Source organism: Canis aureus, chromosome 17 (genome assembly GCF_053574225.1).
Source record: "Canis aureus isolate CA01 chromosome 17, VMU_Caureus_v.1.0, whole genome shotgun sequence".
Lineage (NCBI taxonomy): Eukaryota > Metazoa > Chordata > Mammalia > Carnivora > Canidae > Canis > Canis aureus.
Window position 1 is genome coordinate 1,203,973 of NC_135627.1, and position 24,590 is coordinate 1,228,562.

Consider the following 24,590-nt stretch of genomic DNA (forward strand, 5'->3'; position numbering starts at 1 on the left):
GACTATCATAGCGAGTCCCCTTTATATTCCATGCCCTTCCCATTGTTAGTGTCTTAATGTTAGTATGGTCTGGTGGTTATTCACTACATACTTTACTCAGATTTTCTCACTTATTACCCCTTAATGCCTCTTTACTCCTGTAGGGCTCCTTCAAGAGTACCATGTTACCTTTAGCTGTCATCTCTCCTTGGGCTCCTGTTGGCTCTGAGAGTTTCTCAGACTTTAAAAATTACTATTTTTTTGTTTTTTTGATGACCTTGACAGTTTCGAGGGTTAAAAGTTAGTTATTTTATAGAATGTCTTGGTTGGGATTTAGCTGGTCCCCCCTCCCCTCCGCCCCCCCGTGATTAGACTGTGGTTATATGTGTGTTTGGAAGGAAGGTCCCAGAGGTAAATTGTCCTTCTCATTACCTTGTATCCAGGGTACATCATGTCAGGGTCACTCGTCACTGTGGTCACTGTTGTCTTGACCTTGATCACCTGGCTGAGGTGTGTTTTTCAGAAGTCTTCTGCCTGAAGCTTTTCCCCATTTCTGTGCTCTCCTCTTTGGAGGGAAGACACTGAGCAGCCCACACTTACGGGGTGGGTGTTATGTCATACTAGCTCCTGGAGGGGAGTATCTATGGCAGTTATTTAGCTTTCATTTTCAAACAGTTCTGTGCGATCAGAAGTATCACCTCTTTGATCCCTAAATTTGTGTCTTAATTTTCTTGGTCACAAATTTATGTTTCTCAATTCCTTTTTTAAAATTTTTTTTGAAGAACAAGCTTTTGATTTCACTGATTTTGTTTTTTATTTTTCTCTTAAATGTCATTGATTATTGCTGTTATTTTATTTTTTCACAATGGCCGAGTTTAGTTTGCTTCTTTTTTCTAGATTTTATTCTGTAAGCTGAGATTGATTTGAGACCCATCTTCATTTTTAATAAAAGCATTTTATACTCTATATGTTTTCTCTAAACATTGCTTTAGCTGTGTCCCACCTATTTTAGTGTTGTATTTTCATTTTCACTCAGTTCAAGATATTTTCTGGTTTTCTTTGAGACTTTCTCTGGCCATTGTGTTATACAGTGTTATTTGCCTTCCAGATGGTTGAGGATTTTTCAGGTATTCTGCTAATTTCAAGTTTAATTCTGTTATTGATAGAGAGGCATAATTTGAATAATTTTAGTTATTTCGTATTTAATAAAGTTTGTTTTGTGACCTCCAGTATAGTCTGTCCTGGTGAGTGAGAGGTGTGTAATAAAATTCTTTATTCTCAGTTTAGTGGATTTGTCTCCTAGGGATTCATCAGACTGCAGGCCTGTCCCTTTCTTGTTTTATGGAACTGTATGTCATTCATTTACTTTGGTTTCTTAATAGCTCCTCTGCCTGCAGTGTTAAAACTTTAGGAAAGTAGGAGGTAGTTAGATATGCCCAATCTATTGTCTCCACTGAAGCATGAGGTGATCAGAACTTAGCCTGATTGGCAATAATTTGCATCCTTGTGTTTACCTTTCAGCTGATGTAGCCCAGCAGTTCCAGTACGCTGTGCGAGTTATTGGCAGCAACTTTGCCCCAACTGTTGAAAGAGATGAATTTCTTGTAGCTGAAAAAATCAAGAAAGAACGTATGTATTTTTCCTCATTGTTACTTTTTTGAGATAGAGAGCATGAGGGGAGGGGCAGAGGGAGAGGGAGAGAAGCAGACTCTGCTGTGTGTGGAGTCTGATGTGGGGCTTGATTTCACAACCCTGGGATCATGACCTGAGCCAAAATCATGAGTTGGATGCTTTAGTGACTGAGTATGAGGGGCATAAGGGGCTTAGTGTGCACTCCTGTATATCTTGTGGTTTGCAGTATTTATTATGCACCTTTTGACCACATATCATAGAATGCTCTTGGCAAGAAAATGCTCAGTATTGTTTCTATTGATTGTCAACCTCCAGACTTCTAATACTTTAGAACTTATGAACTTTTTAATTCTGAGCTGATACTGAAAGCTTAAGAAAGACATCATTACCTTTGAGAAGAAAGCTTTTCATTTATTAGCACCGGGGTACTGTGATGTTCTCTGGCTGTATAAGGTGGGGCTCTGCTGCCTCTCTGTACTCTGGGACTGAGGGAGGGAGGCTTTGTGCAGAAAGACCCACATAGGAAATTTCTCTTGTATCAGTCGGAGGGTAGTTTTTCTCCAGAGGCCTGCTCCTCACAGTTCTCTGGGCTGTCCCACCCCAGCTTCACCTGCTAGAAAAGCAAGCCTTGCTATGAAGGTCAGTGTGTTTTCCTTGCTGAGGTCTGGCTGTTAACTGCCTAGATGAAATGGACTTCGGTTACTTCTGACTGTGTTGGCAAACCAGTGGTGACACCTTCTAGGATTTCCCTCCTTCATGGCATAGTCTCCAACTGCGAGTTGGTGCCTTGTTCACTGCATTTGACCAGTGGTCTGAGCATGTCAAACAGGGCCGTGTAGCGGAGCTGGAGGTGAGGGGCCTTGGTGATTGAGGCACTGTGCTCAAGTACCTGGACCTGGCAGTCCTCACCTTGGCTTAGTTGGGTTTGATGAGCAGTCAGCTTGGAAATGACCCATCCATTGGTGTTATTTACCGTGATATATTATTTATGTAAGAGGTGAAAATGGAGTATTTATCCTGCTGTTAACCTCTAAACACTTCTTTTTATTTACATTTCTTGTCCATAAAACTAAACATAAGAACACTACTCTTCTTGAACCCTGATGACTATTACATCTTAGATTATTTTTCCATTTCAGACTTTAGATTATTTTACATTTTGAATTATTAGTGACAGCTCTAACTATTAGGTACTATATTAATAGATTATTCCTTTTGCAAATTTACATTTCAGGGTCTCCTGATCATATTATACATACACGTAGTAGTTAAAAATAATGTTTGTCATGGGCATTAAGGAGGGCCCATGATGTGATGAGCACTGGGCATTTATGCAACTGATTTGAGTTATTGAACACTAATCTGAAACTAATGATGTACTATTTGTTGGCTAATTGAGTTTAAATAAAAAAGGTTTATTTAAACTGAGAACTGGCATGACATTGTTGGAGTGGGTATTGCAAGGAAGTCTTGAGATTTCTTTTGACAGCAGGAGCCATGCATAGTTTTTTTTTTTTTTTTCTGTGTAATATCCTACAGTTTTGAAATAAGACTTGTTGTGTATTGACACCACGCACCTTTTCTGCCTGTTAGCACCAGGTGTCCACCAGGTGTCCATAACCACTACCACCATTGCTCCTCCCCAGACCCCCTCCCCCCCCCAACATCCCCAGCTCTCAGATGGCCCAGCTGCAGTGGTGGAGTGAGTGCTGTGGATGGCTCTCTCATGTAGTGGATGTAGTGGGCACCATTGACTTACCATATTTCCTTAATTCCTAGATAAATTTTTTACATTTTAGCATTTTTGAAATTTGATTACAGTTTTTGGTAGGTTAGTTGAATTAGGGTGGTTCTGTCTTCTGAAATAACACAAAGGTCATTTTCCATTTTATATACCCGACTTAAAATATAAAAGGTTACGGTGTTTTATATTGAAACAAATTGCAAAACTCATGTGTGACAAAGTTTAACACCTAATGATTCTTAATTTCTCACATTTGTGAGTGGGGTACATTCTAAGTAAAGATTTGTTTTGCAGTCTATTGGATAAATCATTATTTTTTGGTGAATATTGTTTATTTTTATTTGTATTATTTACTATTTTATTGTCCTATGATTATTTTGCATGTCTGAGTTAGTGTCTGTCTCTTTCTATAGAAAAAATATCTCTTAATTTAGTGACTATTCATTTGGAGTATTTCTATATGTTTTAAAAGGAAGTAAATTCTTTGATTTTATTTTTTTTAAGATTTTATTTATTCATGAGAGATGCAGAGAGAGAGGCAGAGACATCAGGGAGCCCGATGCAGGACTCACTCCCAGGACCACGGGATCATGACCTGAGGCAAAGGCAGATAGATGCTCAACCACTGAGCCACCCAGGCATCCTGCAATACATCTTATTTTTATTTTTATTTTTATTTTTATTTTTATTTATTTTATTTTATTTTATTTTATTTTATTTTATTTTATTTTATTTTATTTTATTTATTTAATTTTATTATTTTATTTTATTATTTTATTTTCTGCAATACATTTTAAAGATAGCTTTACCTCTCTGCATAGGATGACTTGACAGTGCAGATGTAATTGGGATGATTTAACTTCTGGTATGTGGTTTCTAAGATCAGAACGTGATACCAAGACCCTTTCCTAGCTGATGTATATGAAAAAGCATTGGCCATCAAGCCAGTCTTTCTGCAAACCAGTTGGAACATATAGAGCTAAGTGAACTTGGCTGATGAGATTTTAAGAAATCAGTCCTGCTGGGTGATTCCTTGGAGCCTACAGATGCTATTAGCTAGATCATGAAAATGGTGCCTTTTCTCTGGTAGCAGGTATGGCAGGGTTCCTGTGAAAGGCGCGTGTGCATAGGTGGTGTATGTGGTGTCACAGGTGTGGGTGAGTGGGGTCTCCTCCCTCAGGGCCCAGACCCAGCGTGTAGCCTCATCCTTAATGGAATGGACCAGAACATGGGCTTCTCGTGTATTACTGTGGGTTTCAGGAAACTAGTGAGCATAGCTCTGGGCATCTGAAGACATTTACTAATATTTGCTGTACATGTTCAAAGAAATGCTTAGAATGTGTGGTTTTAATGTAAGCTATCATGAATGATAAACTTTTGTTATTGCCCTTGAATTTACCACTCCCACAGTATTTGAATTTACCACTCCTACAGGAGTATACATCTCTCCTTTCACGTAGTCATTAATGAATTAAACTGGTGGTAGTTGGCCTCACTAGACTGCTTATTAATATTTGTAGGTAGAATCTAAAAGGTCCCTTTTAACTTATAAATTCCTTGATTCCTGCCTAATAACATCCATATTTTACAAACGTCAGAGAGATTAAATGCATTGACCAAATAGGTAGAGCTGAAATGCCACTTGTTGGCTAATTATTTTGATTCTTAAGCTCAGGATTCTTTTCAGACATCAGTTAACCTGTTACCATGGGTGAAACAGGATCATAAGAGGGATTTTAGAGTATGTGATTAACACAGTCCTTTTCTTTTCTGACTTTTCAGTTATCCGTCAGAGAAGAGAAGCGGATGCTGCGTTATTTTCAGAGCTGCACAGAAAGTTGCATTCACAGGTACCATGTGTCCCACTGGGGTGAGGCCATCAGACCCATTTGGGGCCTTGTGGTCTCACATCCACTTTCCTATGCTGGGGAATAGGTTTTAAATGTAGATTGTGTTTGGCTTTTAAGAGCTTTTCAATATTAAATGTAATTTTTAGCTGCATTTAATGCCACACTGCTTATAAAGAAGATGGAAGCCACATGGGGAAAGTAATTGGAATTATGGACACCTGAGTTTGTAGTGCAGGTGGCTTCGTCCCATCACAGGGAGGAAGCACACTGGTGGAAGTCTTGACTACCCATAGCTGCAAGAGCTTGTCTTCTTGATACACTTTAGTGTTCATCACACCCGAATTGGTGCTGTTATAGTGAATAACTTAAAAATTTCTGATTTTGAACATTTTGTTGTTGGATGAACAATATTAGGACACGATAATAGAACACTAGTAATTAAACAAATTAGAAAAATATGTGCAGATTAACAGCTCCCATCTTTTTGCTAAAACACGCAGTTCCTGGTTTTAAAGTTTGATCCTGCCTTTTCATTGAAAGCCCTTCTCAGCTGTGCTCCTGTGTGAGGCGTGGGCAGGACTTGGCAAATGGGATCTGGTGTGGTATAGAGATGTTGGGGAAGGGGTCTTGGTAGTCCTGGGCTGCAATCTGGAATGTGGCTGACAGAACTGGAGAAGGGAGGATGGCTGGTGAGGGCAGCAGCAGGTGCAAAAAGTTGTGCTGCATGCCGGGAGAAAGGGGCAGGTGGTGAGGGTGTGGTATGGGAGGTGTGGAGGGTCGTGGGGGCTGCGGGTGGCTGGCCCGTGGAGGAGGTGAGCCTTAGTAGGGTATGAATGCTGGGAGAAGCATTCTGTGTCGTCGGCTGGAGTCAGTTAACCGCTTTGTTTTGATGTTTCTCCAGATCTTAGGGTGCACTAATGTGTATTCTTACATTTAAAGTTCAATTTGTGTGTACGTTTGAAGTTTTCTGTCTGAATCATGGTTCTTTAAGATTTCAGAATCCGAGATAACAGGGTCTAAAGTAGTTTAGAAGCATTTAAAACATCTGTGATTCTGGAGTTATTTATCCTGGTTGCTCAGCAGGTCTCCACCCCACCCTTCTGCACCCTGCTTTGTGCACTGGAGGGCTGACAGGTGCAGGTGGCAGCCCCAGGGCTCTCTTTGTTTTGTGGCTTCTGGTTGGCTTTGCCTGGAAATGGCAGGGTTGAGGCCAGTGAGGAGTGGTGCCAGGCTATTCATCCCTTCCTGCCAGGCACCCCTGCGCCCCTCCACCTCCCGTGCCAGGCTCCCTGGCTCTGGTGATCTGTGCCTTCTGCAGCCCCTCAGGCCTCCCTGCTGCTGATGGCCCCTGCCTGCCTGGTGCCGCCCTGCTTCCCTGGTCTGTCCACAGTTCCTTGCAGCTGCCCGGCGCCAGGGGCTCTTCAGGCTGAGCCTGGCCCTTTATACACCTGCTCCGTTCATGTTAACAAAAATGATGCCTCCTCCTCTGTATGTGCCATTTGATGAGTTTTTGGTGCACAGCTTTGTTCACTTTGACAACTTCCTTTGCTCTCCACTCTGCATATCGTCTTTATTTCTAAAGTGAGAGTTATAGGTCTAACCCAGGACTCCCACTGTGTGGGTGAAACTTCCACTGTCTTCCCAAAGCCTCCTGGGCATCCTGACGCTCCATGGGACACTCCCTCAGGGACTTACAGCTCAGTAGCCTCAGACCAGGAAGGAACATGCCTGTGTTTTCTTGTTTCATACCTCCAGGCGTCCGTTCACAGCCACTCATGCACACCTCTGCTCTTTCCTCTATGTTTGCCGTTTTGGTGAATGATAATGTTGTTGGTCTATTCCCAAGAGCCAGGAACCTGAATGTCACATTGACGATTCCTCTCCCTACATCTGCTGTGTCCCCAAGTCTCGTTAGTTGTCCTTTTCAGGCATGCCTCTCATTTGTCCCCTTTGGAGGCAGACAGACCTTAGTTTGCATCCCAGCATGTGGCTCTGTGAGGTAGGTAGGTGGTTTAGGTTTTCACCTTTGCTTCTGTCATTTATGGAGAATAAGGCCTGTGTCCCCACGTGGTTATGCCGATTACAGGAGGTGACATGTTGAGGACGTCCCCCGCAGGCCTACTGTATGTGGCAGTGCTGTTAGTTGATTGCTTCCTAGCCCTTCAAGGAGATGGGATCTGGTGAAGAGCGGCGCTTTGGAGGCAGGCAAATGGGCTTCAGGCCTTGCTCCTGTACCCGTGGTGTCACTGAGCCCAGGGAGTCCAGGACCTTCCCCACAGGGGGCTGTGAAGGTTGCCTGGGTGGCTGCAGAGACCAAGTGTCCGCCTCCCCCTTGACCATGTTGTCCTGAATGACTGCAGTTTCCTGTGCATCTCATTCTGTCTCCTGCAGTCCAGCCTCTGGGGACAGTCAGCAGATACAGTCATGCCTTCAGAAGCTTCCTGCTTGGACGTCTTGGTCCCACGCTGGAGACCCTTTTAATCTGATGCATTGTTCTACTTTTGGTGTCCATGCTTCTGCCTGGCTTTGGCCAGGGTGATCTGTCTTCAGTGCCCTGAAAAGGCCATGCCTACTCCCTCCTCTGTGCCTGCATCACCCATTCTTCTTTGAGACCCTGCCCTCTCTGGGGATCCTTTCATAAATGATGGGCCACTTTAGTGACCTCCCCCCTCACCCATGTCTGACATTTCACGTATCCCACCAGAGTGTATCTGCTCCTTTGTCTCTTTGCCACCAGAGTGAGGACTCTGTCGGGGCTGGTGAGTTTCTTGTTTCTAAAAAATTGTGTGTAAATCAACTTTTTAAGTGAGACCATAATTTAAATACCTGAGATGAGGTTTTTCTTTTCCTTTTTTTTTTTTTTTGAGCTTTTTCTTTAAAGAAACTTTAGAGGAATATTTTATATAACGAAGAGTTTGTGTAAAGTAAGTAACCGTCCCATGGTTTTATAAATAAAGCTATTTATGTATTCCAGCTTGTGCATCTAAAAGGTAAGGTCATATGAATGGAGTAGAAATGCTCTGTAAATTTGGGAAACATGTATTGAGGGTGGGCTATTATGGTGGAGTGAGACGCGATTGGAAAGTAATGGAGTCCATATGATAACCTTACATAGAAACCTAGGTACTGCTTGTTTTGAGAACTCTTACTGCAGAGCCTTGAGTTTCAGTATACGTGGTGCTGAGACTTACATTGTATACTTTAGAATCTCCCTTTTTTTTCTTTCAATTATTCTCTTTTATGGCCTACGTGGCACTTTGATAAAGGAGGGGAAGCGTTCACCTGTTTCATGATGGCATTTTTCTTGTAATCACTACATTTAGGAAGTTGGTTATTCTAAGAAGTATTTTAAAGGGGAATTGCTGTTATTCCGTAATTGGGTAATTTATACACATGTTCTCATTAGGCACTTTGGGGTTGGTTAGTTTCAGGAGGTTGGTTAGTTTCATGACCTCTTGAAAATGTTATTTGCAGCCTTCTATTGGGTAGCACTGTTTGTCATACCTGAAATATGAACACACTTAGACTTATTACCATGTGAATTAAAAAAACAACAACATGTTTCTATTTTGGAAATAAGGATCATTTAGGAGAAAGATAAAGCTGGAGAGTAGTACAGACTTGTTCTTTTAATGTTTTCCTTTTAAACAGGGAGTTTTGAAAAATAAATGGTCAATTCTCTACCTCTTGCTAAGCCTTAGTGAAGATCCGCGCAAGCAGCCGAACAAGGTAAGAGGCTGTTGGCAGCTCAGTGCCTTTTCTTTTTTAAATGTTTATTTATTTACTTTAGAGAGTGCAAACTGAGAGTGGGGTAGGGACAGAGGGAGAATGAGAGAGCATCCCAAGCAGAGATCTCAGCATCCTCACTGAGCAGGGAGCTTGGCCTGGGGCTCAATCCCACGACCCTGAGATCACGACCTAAGCAGAAACCAAGAGTTGGACACTCAACCAACCAAGCCACTCAGGTGGCCAGTGCCTTTATTTAAAACATGCTTAGTGTCTAGTTAGGGCAAGTATACCAATTTTGATAGGAATTGGGTTCTTTACTTAAGAAAATAATGAGAAAGAAATAACTTGTCTAGTTTTCTTGGTAGTCCTAGAAGGTCAAGAGATTTTCTTTTCTTTCCTTCTTTCTTTAGACAGGGCACTTACTGCTTTTCCTTCAGATATTTTCCAGAGTTACATTATTACCTCAAATACAAGAATGTCCCATGAAATAGAGCATAAAAACAGTTTTCACAAGTTGTTAATAGGAGCATAGCTGCATATTAATACTCAATTCTGTATGAGTTAGAGGACTTTTTAGGTTTTCTTGTGTCTTCAGATATCATTATGAACATTAATTACTGTCATACCAGTACGAACTTTGTTGCCACGCGGGTTTAGTTTCTGGCCCACGTGGTGTTGGAAGAGCCGTCTGGCTGCTGCGAGCCGAGTGTCTTGTGCAAGAAGGTGCTCCACTACAGAAACTTGAGGGCCTATGGGGGAGGAGTGTGGTGCAGGAGGCCTGTTTATGTTGAAAGCCTACGTCTGAGTAAGGAGCCGTCTTCCATTATAGGATAATGCCACACTTGCAAAAATATTTGAATGATTGTTTGGGTTTTAGTTTGCTTGGATTCTGAGGAACATGTTTTTAGTTGCCAGACCCTGTGGCAGTTTTGGAGTTTAGAAAACTTTGTGAAACTTTTATCAGTTCTGCCATATTTCAAAAGTATAACAACTAAATTATTGCCTACTGAGTACAAAATCAATTACAGAAAGAACTAAAATCTTTTTTTTTTTTTTTTTTTTTTAAATCTGAATACAAATTATCTTTGTTGATTTGGGAAGTGTTCTGTAATTTTATATTTCTGTATTCTTTTTTTAAGAAGATTTTATTTACTTATTTTAGAGAGAGCACAAGTGGGGGGAGGGAGAGGGACAAATGGACTCTGTGCTGAGCGAGGAGCATGATGCACAGCTTGATCCAATGACCCTGAGATCATGACCTGAGCTGAAACCAAGAGTTGGATGCTTAACTGACTGAGCCACCCAGGTGCCCCTGTATCTCTGTATTTCTTAATGGACTTCATTTTCAGGTTTCTAGCTATGCTGCATTATTCGCTCAAGCATTACCAAGAGATGCTCACTCGACTCCCTACTACTACGCCAGGCCCCAGACGCTCCCGCTTAACTACCAGGACCGCAGCACCCAGTCGACCCAGAGCGCTGGTAGCATGGGAAGCAGTGGCGTCAGTAGCATAAGTGTGTACACCTTAAATGGCCCGACCCCAACACCGCAGTCTCTCCTTCCAGGGTAAATCAAGCTTGCACACATTGATTGTTCCTCTTAGGATTTTATTCTTCTCTGTTTCAAATGGGAATTCTTTCCTCTCTAGTCATGGTTGACTGTAATCTTTTTTGGCCTACTCTACTTTGTTAATGCAAGTGCATAGTAGTAAGGCCCTATTTCAGAAGTATGATAGGATGGGCCTTTCATTTTGAGGTAACTGATTGACATTTCCCTTGCTGGATTCCCATAGTTTCTTCAGTGATTATTGGTCTCCTTTACCCATGTGTGCTATTCTCTTTATTGTTTAAAAAATAAGTAAACTGAAATAAAGCTTTCTTGTCCTCAAGTACTGAGGTCTTCAGACTGAGAATTATGGCACCTTGTAGTGCTCGAGAATTAAGATAAGTAGCTCCGGGAACGCATGGTTAATGTGCGGTCAGATCTCATGTTTCCAGGAGATCTAGTTTGTGGTTGGGAATGAAGCCACTGCTGATGCGGTAGTGGACTTGGAACTTTGCTTTCCTTGTCTTTTTACATATTTCTATGCATGGTTCATTCCTGGTGATCACATTAAAGCAAACTGTCATCCAGTAGGTATTTATACAGAACAGTGACTAGAGATTCATCGTCATGGGTGTTTCACATGAGCATAGTGTCATAGGAAATTACGTTAATACAGTTATGTTCATATCACTAGAATCTTGTGTGTGTGTAGCACACATAGGTTATAAATGCAGTCTGGTGTTCTAGAAAGACAGCAGGATATATTTTTCAGATTTAATCTCTGATTTATGTTCTGGCTGAAACAGTCGACAGACTTTGTCATTTTTACCTTAGAGTTTGAGATAATTGTTGTGAAAAAGAACTGTATAGAGGACTTTGAGCTGAAGTGGTCCTTTAGAATTTTTCTCTTAAATTTAGAACTGTATTGAAAGTCATAGTTTAATAAGTATTATTAATGATTTTTTTCCCCCCCATTGAAGATAAAAAAGAGGGAGAGCTGTGCTCTAGTTATCAGTAATCAGTCTGCTCCATGGAGGTTCATTTGTGTGGCGCAGTCCCAGGAAGCGATATGTTTTTTTTGCAGTTGTCAGAACATATGTCCTCAGAAATCAGCTGTCATGTCTTAGATTTTCAAAGAGCAGCCGTTTCTTTCTTTCTTTCTTTTTTTTTAGATTTTATTTATTTATTTGAGAGAGAGCACAAGAAGGAAGAGAGAGGGAGAAGCAGACTCCCCACTGAGCAGGGAGCCCGATGTGGGGCTCAATCCCAGGACGTTAGGGTCATGAACTGAGCTGAAGGCAGACGCTTCATCGACTGAGCCACCCAGGCACCTCCAAAACAGCAGCTTTGACATATTCTCCAAATTATCAAAAGCTATTTTGACCTTTTGTGCTTTTGCTTTTGACTTTATATTTGTACATTTTTAAGATAAATTGCAAAATCCTGGGAGACTAGTGAGCATATAGAACAGGGGACAGCACTCCAGATTTTTTACTTCTGTGATCACAAATGCTGGATGGATGAAAGCTGTTAAGTTTGAAGTTAAAATTAGTGGTGAATTTCAAAGTGGTTTTAGATGGGTAACCTATGCTATGTGTTTGTAAAGAAAAGTCAAATAGCTTTTGATTTTTATGCTAAGAAATACGTAGGAGGTGCCTGATGCCACCCTAGAGGTCCCAAAGAGCCCTTGGACTGATTAGTTGATGGATTTGAGTAGGGCGATGTCACTCACCTAGCTCAGATTTCTAATGTTATGTAATTCAATATAGTAATATGAACAGAATTTCCAGCAATGTTTTGTCTTTCAAGTGAGTAGCCTGGGTGTTTGGAGATATGAAATGCTCTTTCCTTCTTTCAGACAGCCTCATCATGCTCCTGGAGTGGGAGACTGTCTCCGGCAGCAGTTGGGGTCACGTCTTGCATGGACTTTAACTACAAACCAGCCTTCTTCACAAATCACTACCTCAAAAGGTATCCCAAACACTGTTTCTCGCAACGTGACAAGACCAAGGAGGGAAGGGGATGCAGGTGGTGAGTAAGGATAGACTTAAATGTAGACTTTTTTTTTTGCATATTTAGAATTTATGCTTCCCTTATCTTAAAATACTAATGAGGAGTCCTTGCTTACAGTTGTTGAGTAGTTGTTCTCATGGTGAGAGGTTCAGATGCTGAAGTATGGTCTGATGTGCCTTGGGAAGTCTGGCAGTGCCTAGGATGTTGAAGATTATTTGATGGCTAAGTGGACACATTAAGAGTTTTAAAGCCCTGTTAGATTCCAATAGAATGTTTGAGTTTTTTTCAAGAGAGCCCTATGAATAGCAGTGTTTGAAACATAAGCATCTGCGAATAGAGGAATAGGCTTCATTGTCGGCTCATAATCTCCAGGTTCTGACATCCCTCTGGCTACTATCTGTGCTTGCGTAGAAGGTGAGCACCAGGGGTGTCTTGTGTGGACCTGGGAGTACAGCCCAGTGTTTGAGGCCCAGCCTGTGCAGCCACACTGCCCACCTGTGTCTGTCCTGTACCACATAATTGCTTGTGGGTGCTTTGGCTGGGAGGCTGGCTTCCAGACCATGAGCATGCCCATCTCCGCTCCTTTTTTTGCTGTGGCTCCTGATCTCTAACCAGTGCCTTCAGGCCTGTGTGATATACAGAGCTAACTGAAAAAAGGACTCTACAGTATCCTTGATTAATCCAAAAGAGCTGGAGAGGAAAGGAGGAAAGAATCCAAAAGAGCAAAGGAGGAAAGAAGAGCAGGGTAAATAGCAAACATTCAGCAGTGTGGTAAAGTTAAACCAAACATGTCCGTAGTCACATGAAATGTGCGTGGATTAGATACTTCATTTTAAAGATTCTTAGGGACGCCTGGGTGGCTCAGTTGGTGAGGCATCTGCCTTCGGCTCAGGTTGTGTACCCGGGATCCTGAGATCGAGTTCTGCATTGGGTTCCCTGCTTAGCTTGGAGTCTGCTTCTCCTTTCCTGCTATGTTTCTCTCTCTCAAATAAATAAAATCATTAAGAAAAAAAAGATATTTAAAGAAATTCTATTTAGACAATTGTATACTGCTCAAAAGAGATACATTCTAAATATGGGGACACAAGTAGGTTGGAAGTAAGTGGATGAAAAAACACATCGTACAAACATTAACCATAGAAGGATGGACGGACGCATTACTGTCAAACCAGACAGTGGCAGGAGTGTTGCCAGGGCCAGAGGGACATTTCATAACAATGAAAAGGTCAGTTCTTCAGGAAGAAGTAGTACTCGTAAGTGTATATTCACCTGCTAACAGAGCTTCAGATGTACAAAGGAAAACCAACAGACAGACCCACAATTACAATTGGGTATTTCAACTTCTGTCTCTTAGTAATTGATGAGAAAATAGAATGGTCTGTAATGAGAGGTAGATGACATTTGAACAGTACTACCAAGGATTCAATGTAATTAATATTTATGGAATACTTGAACCTGTCCTCACCTTCTGCCTCACTACCCTGGTTTTGGGAGTGCTCACCTTGACTATATACTCATTACATTTTCCCTCCCACTAACAGCTTGGATTTCTGAGCATTGCCTCCTTGTCATTGCTGCAACCTAAATTCTGACTTAGTTTTTTGTTTCAAGGTTTATGGAAATCCTGACTTTTCCACTGTATTCATTTCTCTTCATGTGGTTGAGAATGGACCTACATTTGTCTGCATGCTTTGTAACAGCACAGTTTTCCAACAGCACAGTTTTCTAGATGCTGTGAGATAATTACCCATCCTTTTTGATAGATTTGTGCTGCTCCCTTTTCTGTGTATTGCTCCTTGGTTATATATGAAGCTCCTATGTACTGCTTTGTTCATTTATTTTTTAAGATTTTATCCAACGTGGGGCTCGAACTCACCACCCTGAGATCAAGAAATGAGTGCTCCACCGACTGAGCCAGCCAGGCGCCTTTTTTTTTTTTTAAAGACTTTTTGTATAAGAAATTATATGCTTTCCATATACTTAGAAAATTCTTGTTTCTTAGAGCTTCATACTTTTTCCATCTTAAGCTCATTTTTTTAGGTTCACAATTTTGTCCTGGTTGCAAATACATAATGTAAAACTAGTGTTGTCTTAAAATTTATTCCCTCTTAAAATGTGTTGCTCTTACAAAAACTGTCCTTCAGGTGCTGGGGAAGTGACTGAAGCAGCCCTGGTCAGAGACATTTTGTACGTCTTCCAGGGCATAGATGGCAAGAACATCAAGATGAGCACCACGGAGAACTGTTACAAAGTGGAGGCCAAGGTGCAGTAACCCAGCCCTGTCTGAGCCGTAATGAGGTGTGATGGGGTGACGGGCTGGATCTTCAGAGCTGGGAGTGCCAGTTAGGTTCCTGTTTCCCTGTGTGTTTGTGGCTCACAGGCTTGTCCTGGGGCCCTTCTGCTGTGAACTGCCTCCTGTGTTCTCTGGCAGTGCTCTCAAGACGCAGTTCCAGATAAGGTGCCTCCACTTGCCTGTGTTCACCTTCCAGAACCTCCTTTCCCACAGCCCCTTATTGATGTCGGCAGTCTTTTTGCAGCTCCCTGCTGTTAAAGAGGTAGCTGATGACACAAAGCTGCTGCCATGCTGAGGGGCTGCCACTCATGCCTCAGTGATGCTCCTTGAGCCCCACATTTACATGGAGGTTTTATTTCCCTGCCAGTGCCTGGTGCTTTTGTTTCCCGGAACCTCGTTCTGTTCTTACAGATGGTATATTAGTTACTTTTAAGTTCCATGTGTTGGAACCGAAGAATTACACTGAAAGTACAAATAGTTGAGAAAAATAATAATTGAAATTCTAGTGTTAATTTTTAACTTTTGATGTATTTTCTTTTCAGGCAAACCTAAGTAAATCTTTGAGGGATACGGCAGTCAGACTTGCTGAGTTGGGATGGTTACATAATAAAATCCGAAAATACACTGATCAGAGGAGCCTGGACCGTTCATTTGGACTTGTGGGTCAGGTATGTTCATTGTTATCAGAACATTTAGGACACCATTCATTTTGAGGAGTGCTTAGTTTATTTAAAATCTCAATATGAAAGTAATTCTTAAAAAAGAGGATTCTTTTTTTTTTAAGATTTTATTTATTCATGAGAGGCACAGAGAGAAAGAGGCAGAGACACAGGCAGAGGGAGAAGCAGGCTCCATGCAGGGAGCCCGATGTGGGACTCAATCTCGGGTCTCCAGAATCACACCCTGGGCTGAAGGTGGCGCTAAACCGCTGAGCCACCGGGGCTGCCTGAGGATTCTTTTTAAATGAATTTCGATAATAGAATATTGTAGCCTTCGTGGTCCACTCAGGAAAAGAGAGACCACGGTGTGTATTGACAGAGGTAACTAAATACTACAGATTGTTCACGGTAGCTGTTGGTGGAGTGTGAACACAGAAGAGTATGTAAATGCATTAAAATAAACCTAGAGATGATGGATTGCGTATCACTTTAAAATACACAGAAAAGTGTAGAGGCTGGTGTTTAAAGAAAATTTTTTTTTTCATTTGCAGGTTCTTCCCACTGAATATGCTTGGTATTCCATCCTAGAGTTCATTCTGGGAAGTTTTTGTCTTAGGACTATGTGAAGGTCTTTCTCACAGCTTCTGATTTGACACCTTTGCAGTATTTAAGATCACAGAGGTCCACGGTGTTTTTAATAATGTGGGTGGGGAGAATGAGCGGTACAAACAACAGTGAGAAATTGGGAGAAACTGGCATGGCGTTGCTAGTTTTTAAATTTTGGTAAACTCTACTCTGAAGAAATAGAAGGAATGTAGTCTTTTTTTTTTTTTTTTTTTTTTTTTTTTTTTAAGATTTTATTTATTCATGAGAGACACAGAGACAGAGGCAGAGATATAGGCAGAGGGAGAAGCAGACTCCTCACAGGGAGCCCGATGTGGGACTCGATCTCCAGATGGGATCACACCCTGAGCTGAAGGCAGATGCTCAACCACTGAGCCACCCAGGCGTCCCCAAGAAGGAATATAATCTTAAAAGATTATTGTCTAAAGTAAATACACTCTTTGCTGTAACCTGATTTTTTCATTCCTTTTCTGCAAAGTTCATTGCTAAGGGATAATAGCTTCCTAACATCAATAAATATAGATGTTGTGGTGCTTGAACGTGGGGAGACCATTGACAGAACCAGAATTTAAGTCATGCGGAACCCCAAACTGCTGTAAAGCACTGTGCCTGCACAGTTCCTGTGGGTTGATGTGTGAGGACTGTGTTGTGCTCTCATGATACCTACTTTTTCCTGCAGAGTTTTTGTGCTGCCTTACATCAGGAACTAAAAGAGTACTACCGATTGCTCTCTGTTTTACATTCCCAGGTAAACTTTATGTTTTAATTTCTTTGTGATTTGCAGTGTTACAAAACTGCAACTATATGGAATTTTTAAGGTTTTTCATTATTGCTATTAAAAGATAAAAAATCTGTTTGCTAATACTGTTTGTACAGTCTGGATACCCCTAAAGCTTCAGGAGAGGCAAGTAATGCTAATTGCCAGGGTTCCACCTCTCCTGTAAACAGATCACTAATAGCTTGAAGGGACCTCTTGCTTCAGTTTTATAAGATCCCTTCTCTACATTCACTTTACATGGATTAAGAAATGATGGATGTATTTGGTGACTTGTACTTAAATATTCCGTCTTTATTGTTTCTTAGCTACAGTTAGAAGATGATCAGGGTGTGAATTTGGGCCTTGAGAATAGCTTGACCCTCCGGCGCCTCCTGGTTTGGACTTACGACCCCAAGATAAGACTGAAGACTCTTGCGGCCCTGGTGGACCACTGCCAAGGTTGTTCTTTGTCTCATGGACCTGTTCTGTTTCAGGGCAGGTTTTAGAGAACGTCACACACATTTATTTTTGTGCCTGATCTCCTGTATCTTTTTTGTAGAAGAGCCAGAAGTATGCCAGTTACATACAAGTTAATAGATAACTTAGGGGGGAACAACCAGTTGTGAACATGGCTCCCGTGTCTTTGTATTTACGGAAGCTTTGTATATTGTTGAAATGAAGGAAGAAAGAAGAGGGTCTAGTGTTAAGGATTTTGTGATCCTTGATGCTGTAACAGTTCATCTCTCTGCCTCTTTTGTTTGTTTCTGACTGAGCAGCCTTTCTTGTGGGGTTTCTCCTCGTGAGGTTATGGCTCACATCCAGGCTCTCCAGCTGTGTGCTACACATTGTCAAGTATGTGTGTCTGGCTGAGGCCTCTTCTAGGCTCTTGGTCCGCATTTCTAGTTGCTTTCTGAATGTATTGTCTCACTGTTTGTTCTGCCTTGCCCAAGACCTCTTTGTCTTTTCTCTTTGTCTGTAATGCTTGAACACTGACAGCCTCCACCTCTTAGGATCATTAGGCCTGAGTGAGACGTGAGAAGCCAGGGGTCAGCCCCTAGGTCATGGTCCCATGTCTGCTGCCACCGTCCAACTCGGTGATGCTAGGGCAGAACTCCAGCATGTCTGGATCCAACTTCACCATTCCACCTGTGCATTCCCTGCCTGCCTCACCTCCTAGCATCTTTTTTACCTCCTGGCATTTTCCCTCAAAGAGAAAGTCTTGGAGGACAGTGCATGAGCGTGTCATTCTCTCCGAGGCCGAGCACTCCCCACCCCCCCACGCCCCCCACCCGTGGGATCCTACCAGACTCCTCTGTTTTCCCCTTCCAGGGCTCACTTAGCTCCTCCAGTCCTGGGCCTCCCGCTCCTTTGGCTGCCTGACATCTGTGCCCCTCCATCAGACCACATCAGTCCTTCCCTAACTTCTTTCAGCGATTTAAGAAAATCATTCTTAACATAAAATTTCATGTGCTTATGGACCTGATTTTTGTCACTGCCATTACTCTGTACTGAGCTGTGCTCCCAGGATACTGGGCACTGTGGACATAGAGCAGGGTGTTTCAGTCGGTAAGTTTCAGCCGCTGCAGTTTAGTGGGTGGAGACTAGCACATGACATCCACAGAAAACCGGAAGGAAACAGACAGCAGTAAAATACAAGTATTCTTGTAGAACTTTTATGTTTTAGGACTATTCTTTTGTATCTTGGAGTGCAGTATCTAGTGTGAATTTTAACATGTGTTTCAGTCAGGAAAGGTGAAAATCATGCTGTAGCTTGAAGAGCAAACCAGAATTTTGCTGCCAAAAAGCTCAGGAGTGGCCCTGGGGAGGCAGGTGCATGTGTGATGACTTGGGAGCCATCCCTTGCTCTTTTGGTTCTGTGACAGGCTCACTGCCACTTCTATGCCCAGAGTGATAGGACACTGATGTACTGCATCTTGATTCCTTGGGCATTTTGGTTTGTGTGGTGTGAACGGTTTGTCCCGGGAGAGTAACTTGCCTGTTGTCCATGTGTGTTCCACAGGAAGGAAGGGGGGTGAGCTGGCCTCTGCCGTGCACGCATACACGAAGACGGGGGACCCATATGTGAGGTCGCTGGTGCAGCACATCCTCAGCTTGGTGTCACACCCTGTGCTTAGTTTCCTGTACCGCTGGATCTACGATGGGGAGCTCGAGGACACGTACCATGAAGTAAGGAATGCCATTCTAGCCTCACACCTGGCTCGGGGTGGGGCGGGGGGCATGGGCTCCAGGACAACTGTTTCCCCTTCACTCAACGATGTGTATTTGTCCAGAGGTTTGAAAGCCATGTACTGCTGAGCAGTATAGCTGTATGTGCTCAGTGGAACATTATTATCCTGGTTTTAATGGTGGGAAACTCCTGCCCAGGTTTATAGCAAAGCTAGGGCCAGGGCTCCCAGTTTGTCCTCCTAACCTCATGAGGCAGCATTGCATTCTGTGACTTCTCAAGGTTACCAACTAAGCTAAACTCACTTGGACTTACTAAGGTGCCAACTGTTTCAGTGAAGTTACTGTGTATATGCCGTTTGCCTATTGAAATACAGTGAGTTCTGCTGGAAGCAGCATGTGTGTTTTCAGTCCTACAGTTAAGACCACAGGTCCTCTGACACTGAACTTCACAGAAGCTCAAGCACTGTTGACACACGTTAAATGGTTAAGCACTCCTTGCATTCTGGAGCAAATATGGCATTTACCTTGAAGAAGCCCTGATGGGAGCTTGTGGCCATGGCGGGAGGCGGCTGGTGTTGGTGATTTGTGCTCTCCTGTCATGGCTTCCTCCTCTCACTTACTTTCTGATGGATGAACTTGATGGAAGCCGTCATGAAATTCATGTTGTGCTCACGTGGTTTCTGATAGACCAGTTGTGCTGGAATCAGTGGCTTTTAAAATATGCATGGCAGCAGAGCCAACCGCAGAGGATGGCTTTGGGGGTGCTTTTGAAGGACTGGGTGCCACCTACAGGTGCAGGTGGCTCATTGTGTCTGGTAGTTCCTCCATGGCGTTATGGTTGTCCTTTGTTACTGCACGTAATGGATGTAGACACCCCACTTTTTGTAGCATCTCTTCTGCTGACAGAGGTTATGGTCTTTGTAGGTGTAGACCTTTTGAACATCATCAAAAAGAACATCCTTTTCTGTACCCGCCTGTGCACATTGGTGAGTTTCTCCAGGGTCAGTCCCAGGAGATGGGATTGCTTGCTCCTGGGGAATGCAGCCTTTCCATTTTGGTCCTACCCTTTCCAGCACCCTGCAGTCAGCCCTCTGAGGTTTCTGCTCCACCTGGGTAGCACTCCTACCGGAGTTCTAGGAAGGGTTTTTACTCCTGTATTGTGGTTTACTGGTTCCTACTGAATTTGACCAGCTTTTCATGTTTATCAGTTATTTTTATTCTACTAATTGCTGTGCCTATGCTTTGCCCATTTTTCTGGTGGGTTTGTCTGTCTTTCTAGACTTGAATCATGGGATGATTTTATACATTTGGTTATCATGCATCTGTGATTGCATTTTTCAAATTATTTTTCTTTTCACTGTTTATTTTTACATTATTTCAGACTTAGAGAAAAGTTGTGAGAGTAGTGCAGAGAGTCACAGATTCGATTGCTGCCCCTCCCCCAATATTAGTTTTGCCATGGTTACCATATACCACATTCCCACGTGCACCTGAGTCTGTTTCTGGACTCCCTTTTTCTGAGTTTAAAGTTTTTGTTTGCTATTCATCAATATTAAGTAACCATAGCTTTACAGTTTGATATCTGGTAGGGGCTTTTTCCATAATTTTCCATGCTGTTTTTGCACATTTCTACATAGATGTGAATTTAGAATCCACTTGTCAGGTCTGTCAAAAGTTTGTTTTTTTTTTTTTGTCAAAAGTTTTTTAAAATATTTATAGGGGTCACACAAGTTACAGATTTTTTTTTTTTAAGATTTTATTTATCCATGAGAGACAGAGAGAGAGGCAGAGACATAGGCAGAGGGAGAAGCTGGCTCCCTGTAGGGAGTCTGACACAGCACTTGGTCCCCGGACACTAAGCCACCCAGGCGTCCCAGTGAAGTTATGGATTAAGAAGAAAGGTTTTTATATGCTCTCTGTTTATTTCCTTTTTTTTTTTTTTTTTTTTAGATTTTATATATTTATTCATGAGAGACACAGAGACCGACACATAGGCAGAGGGAGGCTCTCTGCAGAGACAGAGAGACAGACACATAGGCAGGGTCTCTGCAGAGTCCGATGTGGGACTCGATCCCAGGACCCTGGGATCATGATCTGAGCCAAGGGCCGACCCCAACCATTTAGTCACCCAGGGGCCTCTATGCTCTGTGTTTCTTTAGCTAAATAAGCTATCTTTTTTAAAAAACATGAGCTGAAAAAAAAAAAAAAAAAACATGAGCTGAAAGCTTTGAAACCTATTCTGCTTTCATTTTACTAATGGTCACTTTGAAGTTTTTCAGAACCTATTTTAACCTGTATTTTTCTAAATGCTAATGTCAGGAATAAACCAATTTCTTTAATCCACTCCTGTCTTTTAGATGAGGAATTTTGCACCTACCCCAGGTTCTGCCCTGCTATCCACGTAATCTCTAGCATTTTAGATTGTTATTTTATTATTTTAGTTTTTGTATGCATTTTATAAAAATTGCCTTCTGTCAAGATTTTAATTTGTTTTGCTTTGTTTTCTTAAGGTTTGCATACATTATTTAGACTTGTATCTCTTAGGTTTCACTGGTATTATTCCTTATCACTAAGCTCATTACACCTCCTGTTGTTGAGAGGAACATACATAGTTTTTGTGATATTTTAGCCTGATTATTTTAAAAAGCTAAGTTGTGGCTCATGCTTCTTTCAAGATCCTCCTATCGTATGGTGAGCATAACATTAAACAAGGAACATTCTACTTTCTCAGTAATTACTCAGTGTCCTGACTGAGACCAGCTGGTCTACCTTTGGGCGTCAGGGTCATGTAGAGTAGCTTATCCATTTGGTTGTTAGACAACTGCCTTGAAAAGCCAGCCCATTTCTGTGTCGTGTTACTGGTTAACAAATGGAGCCTCAGAGCTCAGCACCTAATAGGAAATATATGCATTCCCGAATTCTTATTGAAATTGGACTTTATCTCATTCCCAGATAGAACTGAGTCAAGATTTCCTGGAATGACATTCAAAAATAAAAGATTTATATAGGAAAAAAAAAAAAGAAAGATTATAAAAAAATGAAAACTTGTCCCTTTTTATTAATAAAATTCCACCTCTTTCCTCACCCAATAAGTAGTATGTAAATCATAATATGAGTTTGGGTGATAATAACTTTTTGAATAGCTGCCAATCAGTTGATTCCATGACCCTGATTTTCTTCAGAGGTTGGGATAGGAGTTGTTTGGACCCTACTGGCATATATATTACTACCAATTAATAGAGCCACAAACCAGCTAATTATCTTTTTAAAATTTAGCACCTAAATTCTAAATTGTAATATTTTTGTCTTTTGTCTTGAGATTAGTTTGCATTTTCTAGCAATGAGATTTTTCAAGTAGTCTTTAATTATACCACTAATCCATTGTATGCATCTGTGTTTTTAAAGAGGTCTTAAAAGTACCACCAATTCTTTATTGATTGCCTTGTGTGTGATTTGGGCTTATTTATTCATTTATTTTGTTGATACTAATTGTGGTATCGGAGAATCCATGGTAAATGTAGATAGAATCAGAAACAGACTTCAAATTGATTTTCCTCTGGGCTGTTATCTTTACTATTTTTGAACATTGATTTACTGAGGTAAGACAAAAGCAAACTCTTTAAGACTGGAATAGATTACATTTGGGATACTCATATTGAAGAACTCTTATGCATTAGATATGTGTAAGGCAAACTGAAGGTTTTATTTACTTAAAAAAATACTACATAGGCATTCTTGCCTATTGAATACAATATTAGGATTAGTAATTCAGAGGATCACTTAAACTGATCTCAGATCTTGCCTCATTGGTAAAGTTTTTCTTTTTTTTTTTTTTTAAATGTTTTATTTTATTTTATTTTTTTTTAATTTTTATTTATTTATGATAGTTACAGAGAGAGAGAGAGGGAGGCAGAGACACAGGCAGAGGGAGAAGCAGGCTCCATGCACCGGGAGCCCGATGTGGGATTCGATTCCGGGTCTCCAGGATCGCGCCCTGGGCCAAAGGCAGGCGCCAAACCGCTGCGCCACCCAGGGATCCCGGTAAAGTTTTTCTTAAATATTTTTCTTTCTGTATAATTTCAGACTTCTAGAAAAGTCAGAAGGACTATAGATAATACTCCTCAGACTACCTTACTACAATGTTAGTAGTACAGATTTATCCTTTTTTTTTTTTTTTTTTTTTTTTTTTTTAAGGTTTTGTATTGTATTCCTGTTGGAGGTCTGAGGTTAGAGAAGGCCTTAGGATCTTCAGGATTTGTAAATTTTTTATTTGCTAGTTACTTTGCTCAGCTAGTTCTTTATACCTCAAATGAGCTTGCTTGCTTCACTAGCTTTGCTGGCGGGATTTCTCAAAAATGCATTTTGACTGAGCTAAAATTAATCCTTCTTGGGACACCTGGGTGGCTCAGTGGTTGACCATCTGCCTTTGGCTCAGGGCGTGATCCCAGAATCCCGGGATCGAGTCCCACATCAGGCTCCCTGCATGGAGCCTGCTTCTACCTCTATGTCTCTGCCTCTCTCTCTCTCTGTCTCTCATGAATAAATAAATAAAATCTTAAAGAAAAATAAAATTAATCCTTCTTGACATAAAGTTTATTACATTCTGTGCCCTGGGCTTTCCATGTTTAGTACTGTGATGCCAGAGGGCTTATACCACCCATTGGTGGGTCTTGTTAGAACTCACCTGCTTTATAGCTGTTGGGTGGAGCTTAAGGGCTCAGGTTCTGGAGTCTGATGACTCAGGTTTGACTGTTGGCTTCAGTTTCTGTTGGCTGTGTCTCCCGGCGAGTATTTTATTCTCTCCAAGCCTAACCTTCCACATCTTTTCTGTATGTACAGTAGTAGTGCCGATCTCATGGGATTGTGTGTATGCCTGAGGGTTGAGTCAGGCAAATAGTAAGTATGCAGTACATTATTTGCTGTTAATTAATATAAGAAGAGCACTAGATAAAATTTGAATACCCACTGGTCTTTCTCTTACTTATGGTCGTCTTCAACTTGTCTGTTTTCTCTTGAACCATGCATTTATAAATGTTCATTTAAGGCTTTAATTTTGGGAAGGTTCTCTTTAAATATTAAATTTACCAAACGCATTTGGTAGTTTACACAATTGTGTTCTGACCCTTACACCATTAAAATTTGGATATTTTCGTCTCTTCAGTTCCTGCCTGATTTTCCCTCAACTATGTAATTAGTTATAACTTAGTTGTAAAATCATATTTTTTCAAGTGTCTGGTTATGGTAAGTAGCTATATATGAGCTTTATAACCACTCTTTTAAAAGTAGTTGACTTAAATACTTGTATAAGGAAATGCTCTGTTCTGTAATCAAAGAAAGCACAAAATGTGGATAAACAGAAATTGTAAAAAGGACCCAGAGAAGAAATACTGGAGTTGAAAGGTATAGTAACTTTCAGTTAAAAGAAAAAAAATTTTCTAGTGGCTCAACAGATTTGAGCAGGAAGAAGAAAATAAGTGCCTTGCAGGTAGGATAACAGGTTATCTGGTCTGAGGAGCTTGAAGTAGGAAAACTCAGTGAGGCCCACAAGAGTTCACTTTGAAATCAAGCTGTGGAAAG

At 41.4% G+C, this 24,590-nt stretch overlaps 1 protein-coding gene and 1 long non-coding RNA gene across 4 annotated transcripts in view; one reads left to right on the forward strand and one right to left on the reverse strand.

Moving 5' to 3' along the window:
• Positions 1-12,803, reverse strand: part of LOC144287679 (uncharacterized) — a 34,998-nt gene extending 22,195 nt beyond the window's left edge. The window contains exons 1-2 of the long non-coding RNA XR_013355416.1: positions 12,609-12,803; positions 1,494-1,587 (exon numbers count right to left, since the gene is read on the reverse strand). This is a non-coding gene — a long non-coding RNA (uncharacterized LOC144287679). The remainder of the gene's footprint in view (positions 1-1,493; positions 1,588-12,608) is intronic.
• TUBGCP3 (tubulin gamma complex component 3) overlaps positions 1-24,590 on the forward strand; it is a 76,893-nt gene that overhangs the window by 7,812 nt on the left and 44,491 nt on the right. For all 3 annotated transcript variants that reach the window (XM_077854922.1, XM_077854921.1, XM_077854920.1), the window contains exons 2-11: positions 1,501-1,608; positions 5,138-5,205; positions 8,857-8,934; positions 10,284-10,501; positions 12,339-12,511; positions 14,638-14,756; positions 15,329-15,454; positions 16,749-16,817; positions 17,153-17,285; positions 18,847-19,013. In XM_077854922.1, the coding sequence (XP_077711048.1) occupies positions 1,501-1,608; positions 5,138-5,205; positions 8,857-8,934; positions 10,284-10,501; positions 12,339-12,511; positions 14,638-14,756; positions 15,329-15,454; positions 16,749-16,817; positions 17,153-17,285; positions 18,847-19,013 (1,259 nt within the window). The remainder of the gene's footprint in view (positions 1-1,500; positions 1,609-5,137; positions 5,206-8,856; positions 8,935-10,283; positions 10,502-12,338; positions 12,512-14,637; positions 14,757-15,328; positions 15,455-16,748; positions 16,818-17,152; positions 17,286-18,846; positions 19,014-24,590) is intronic.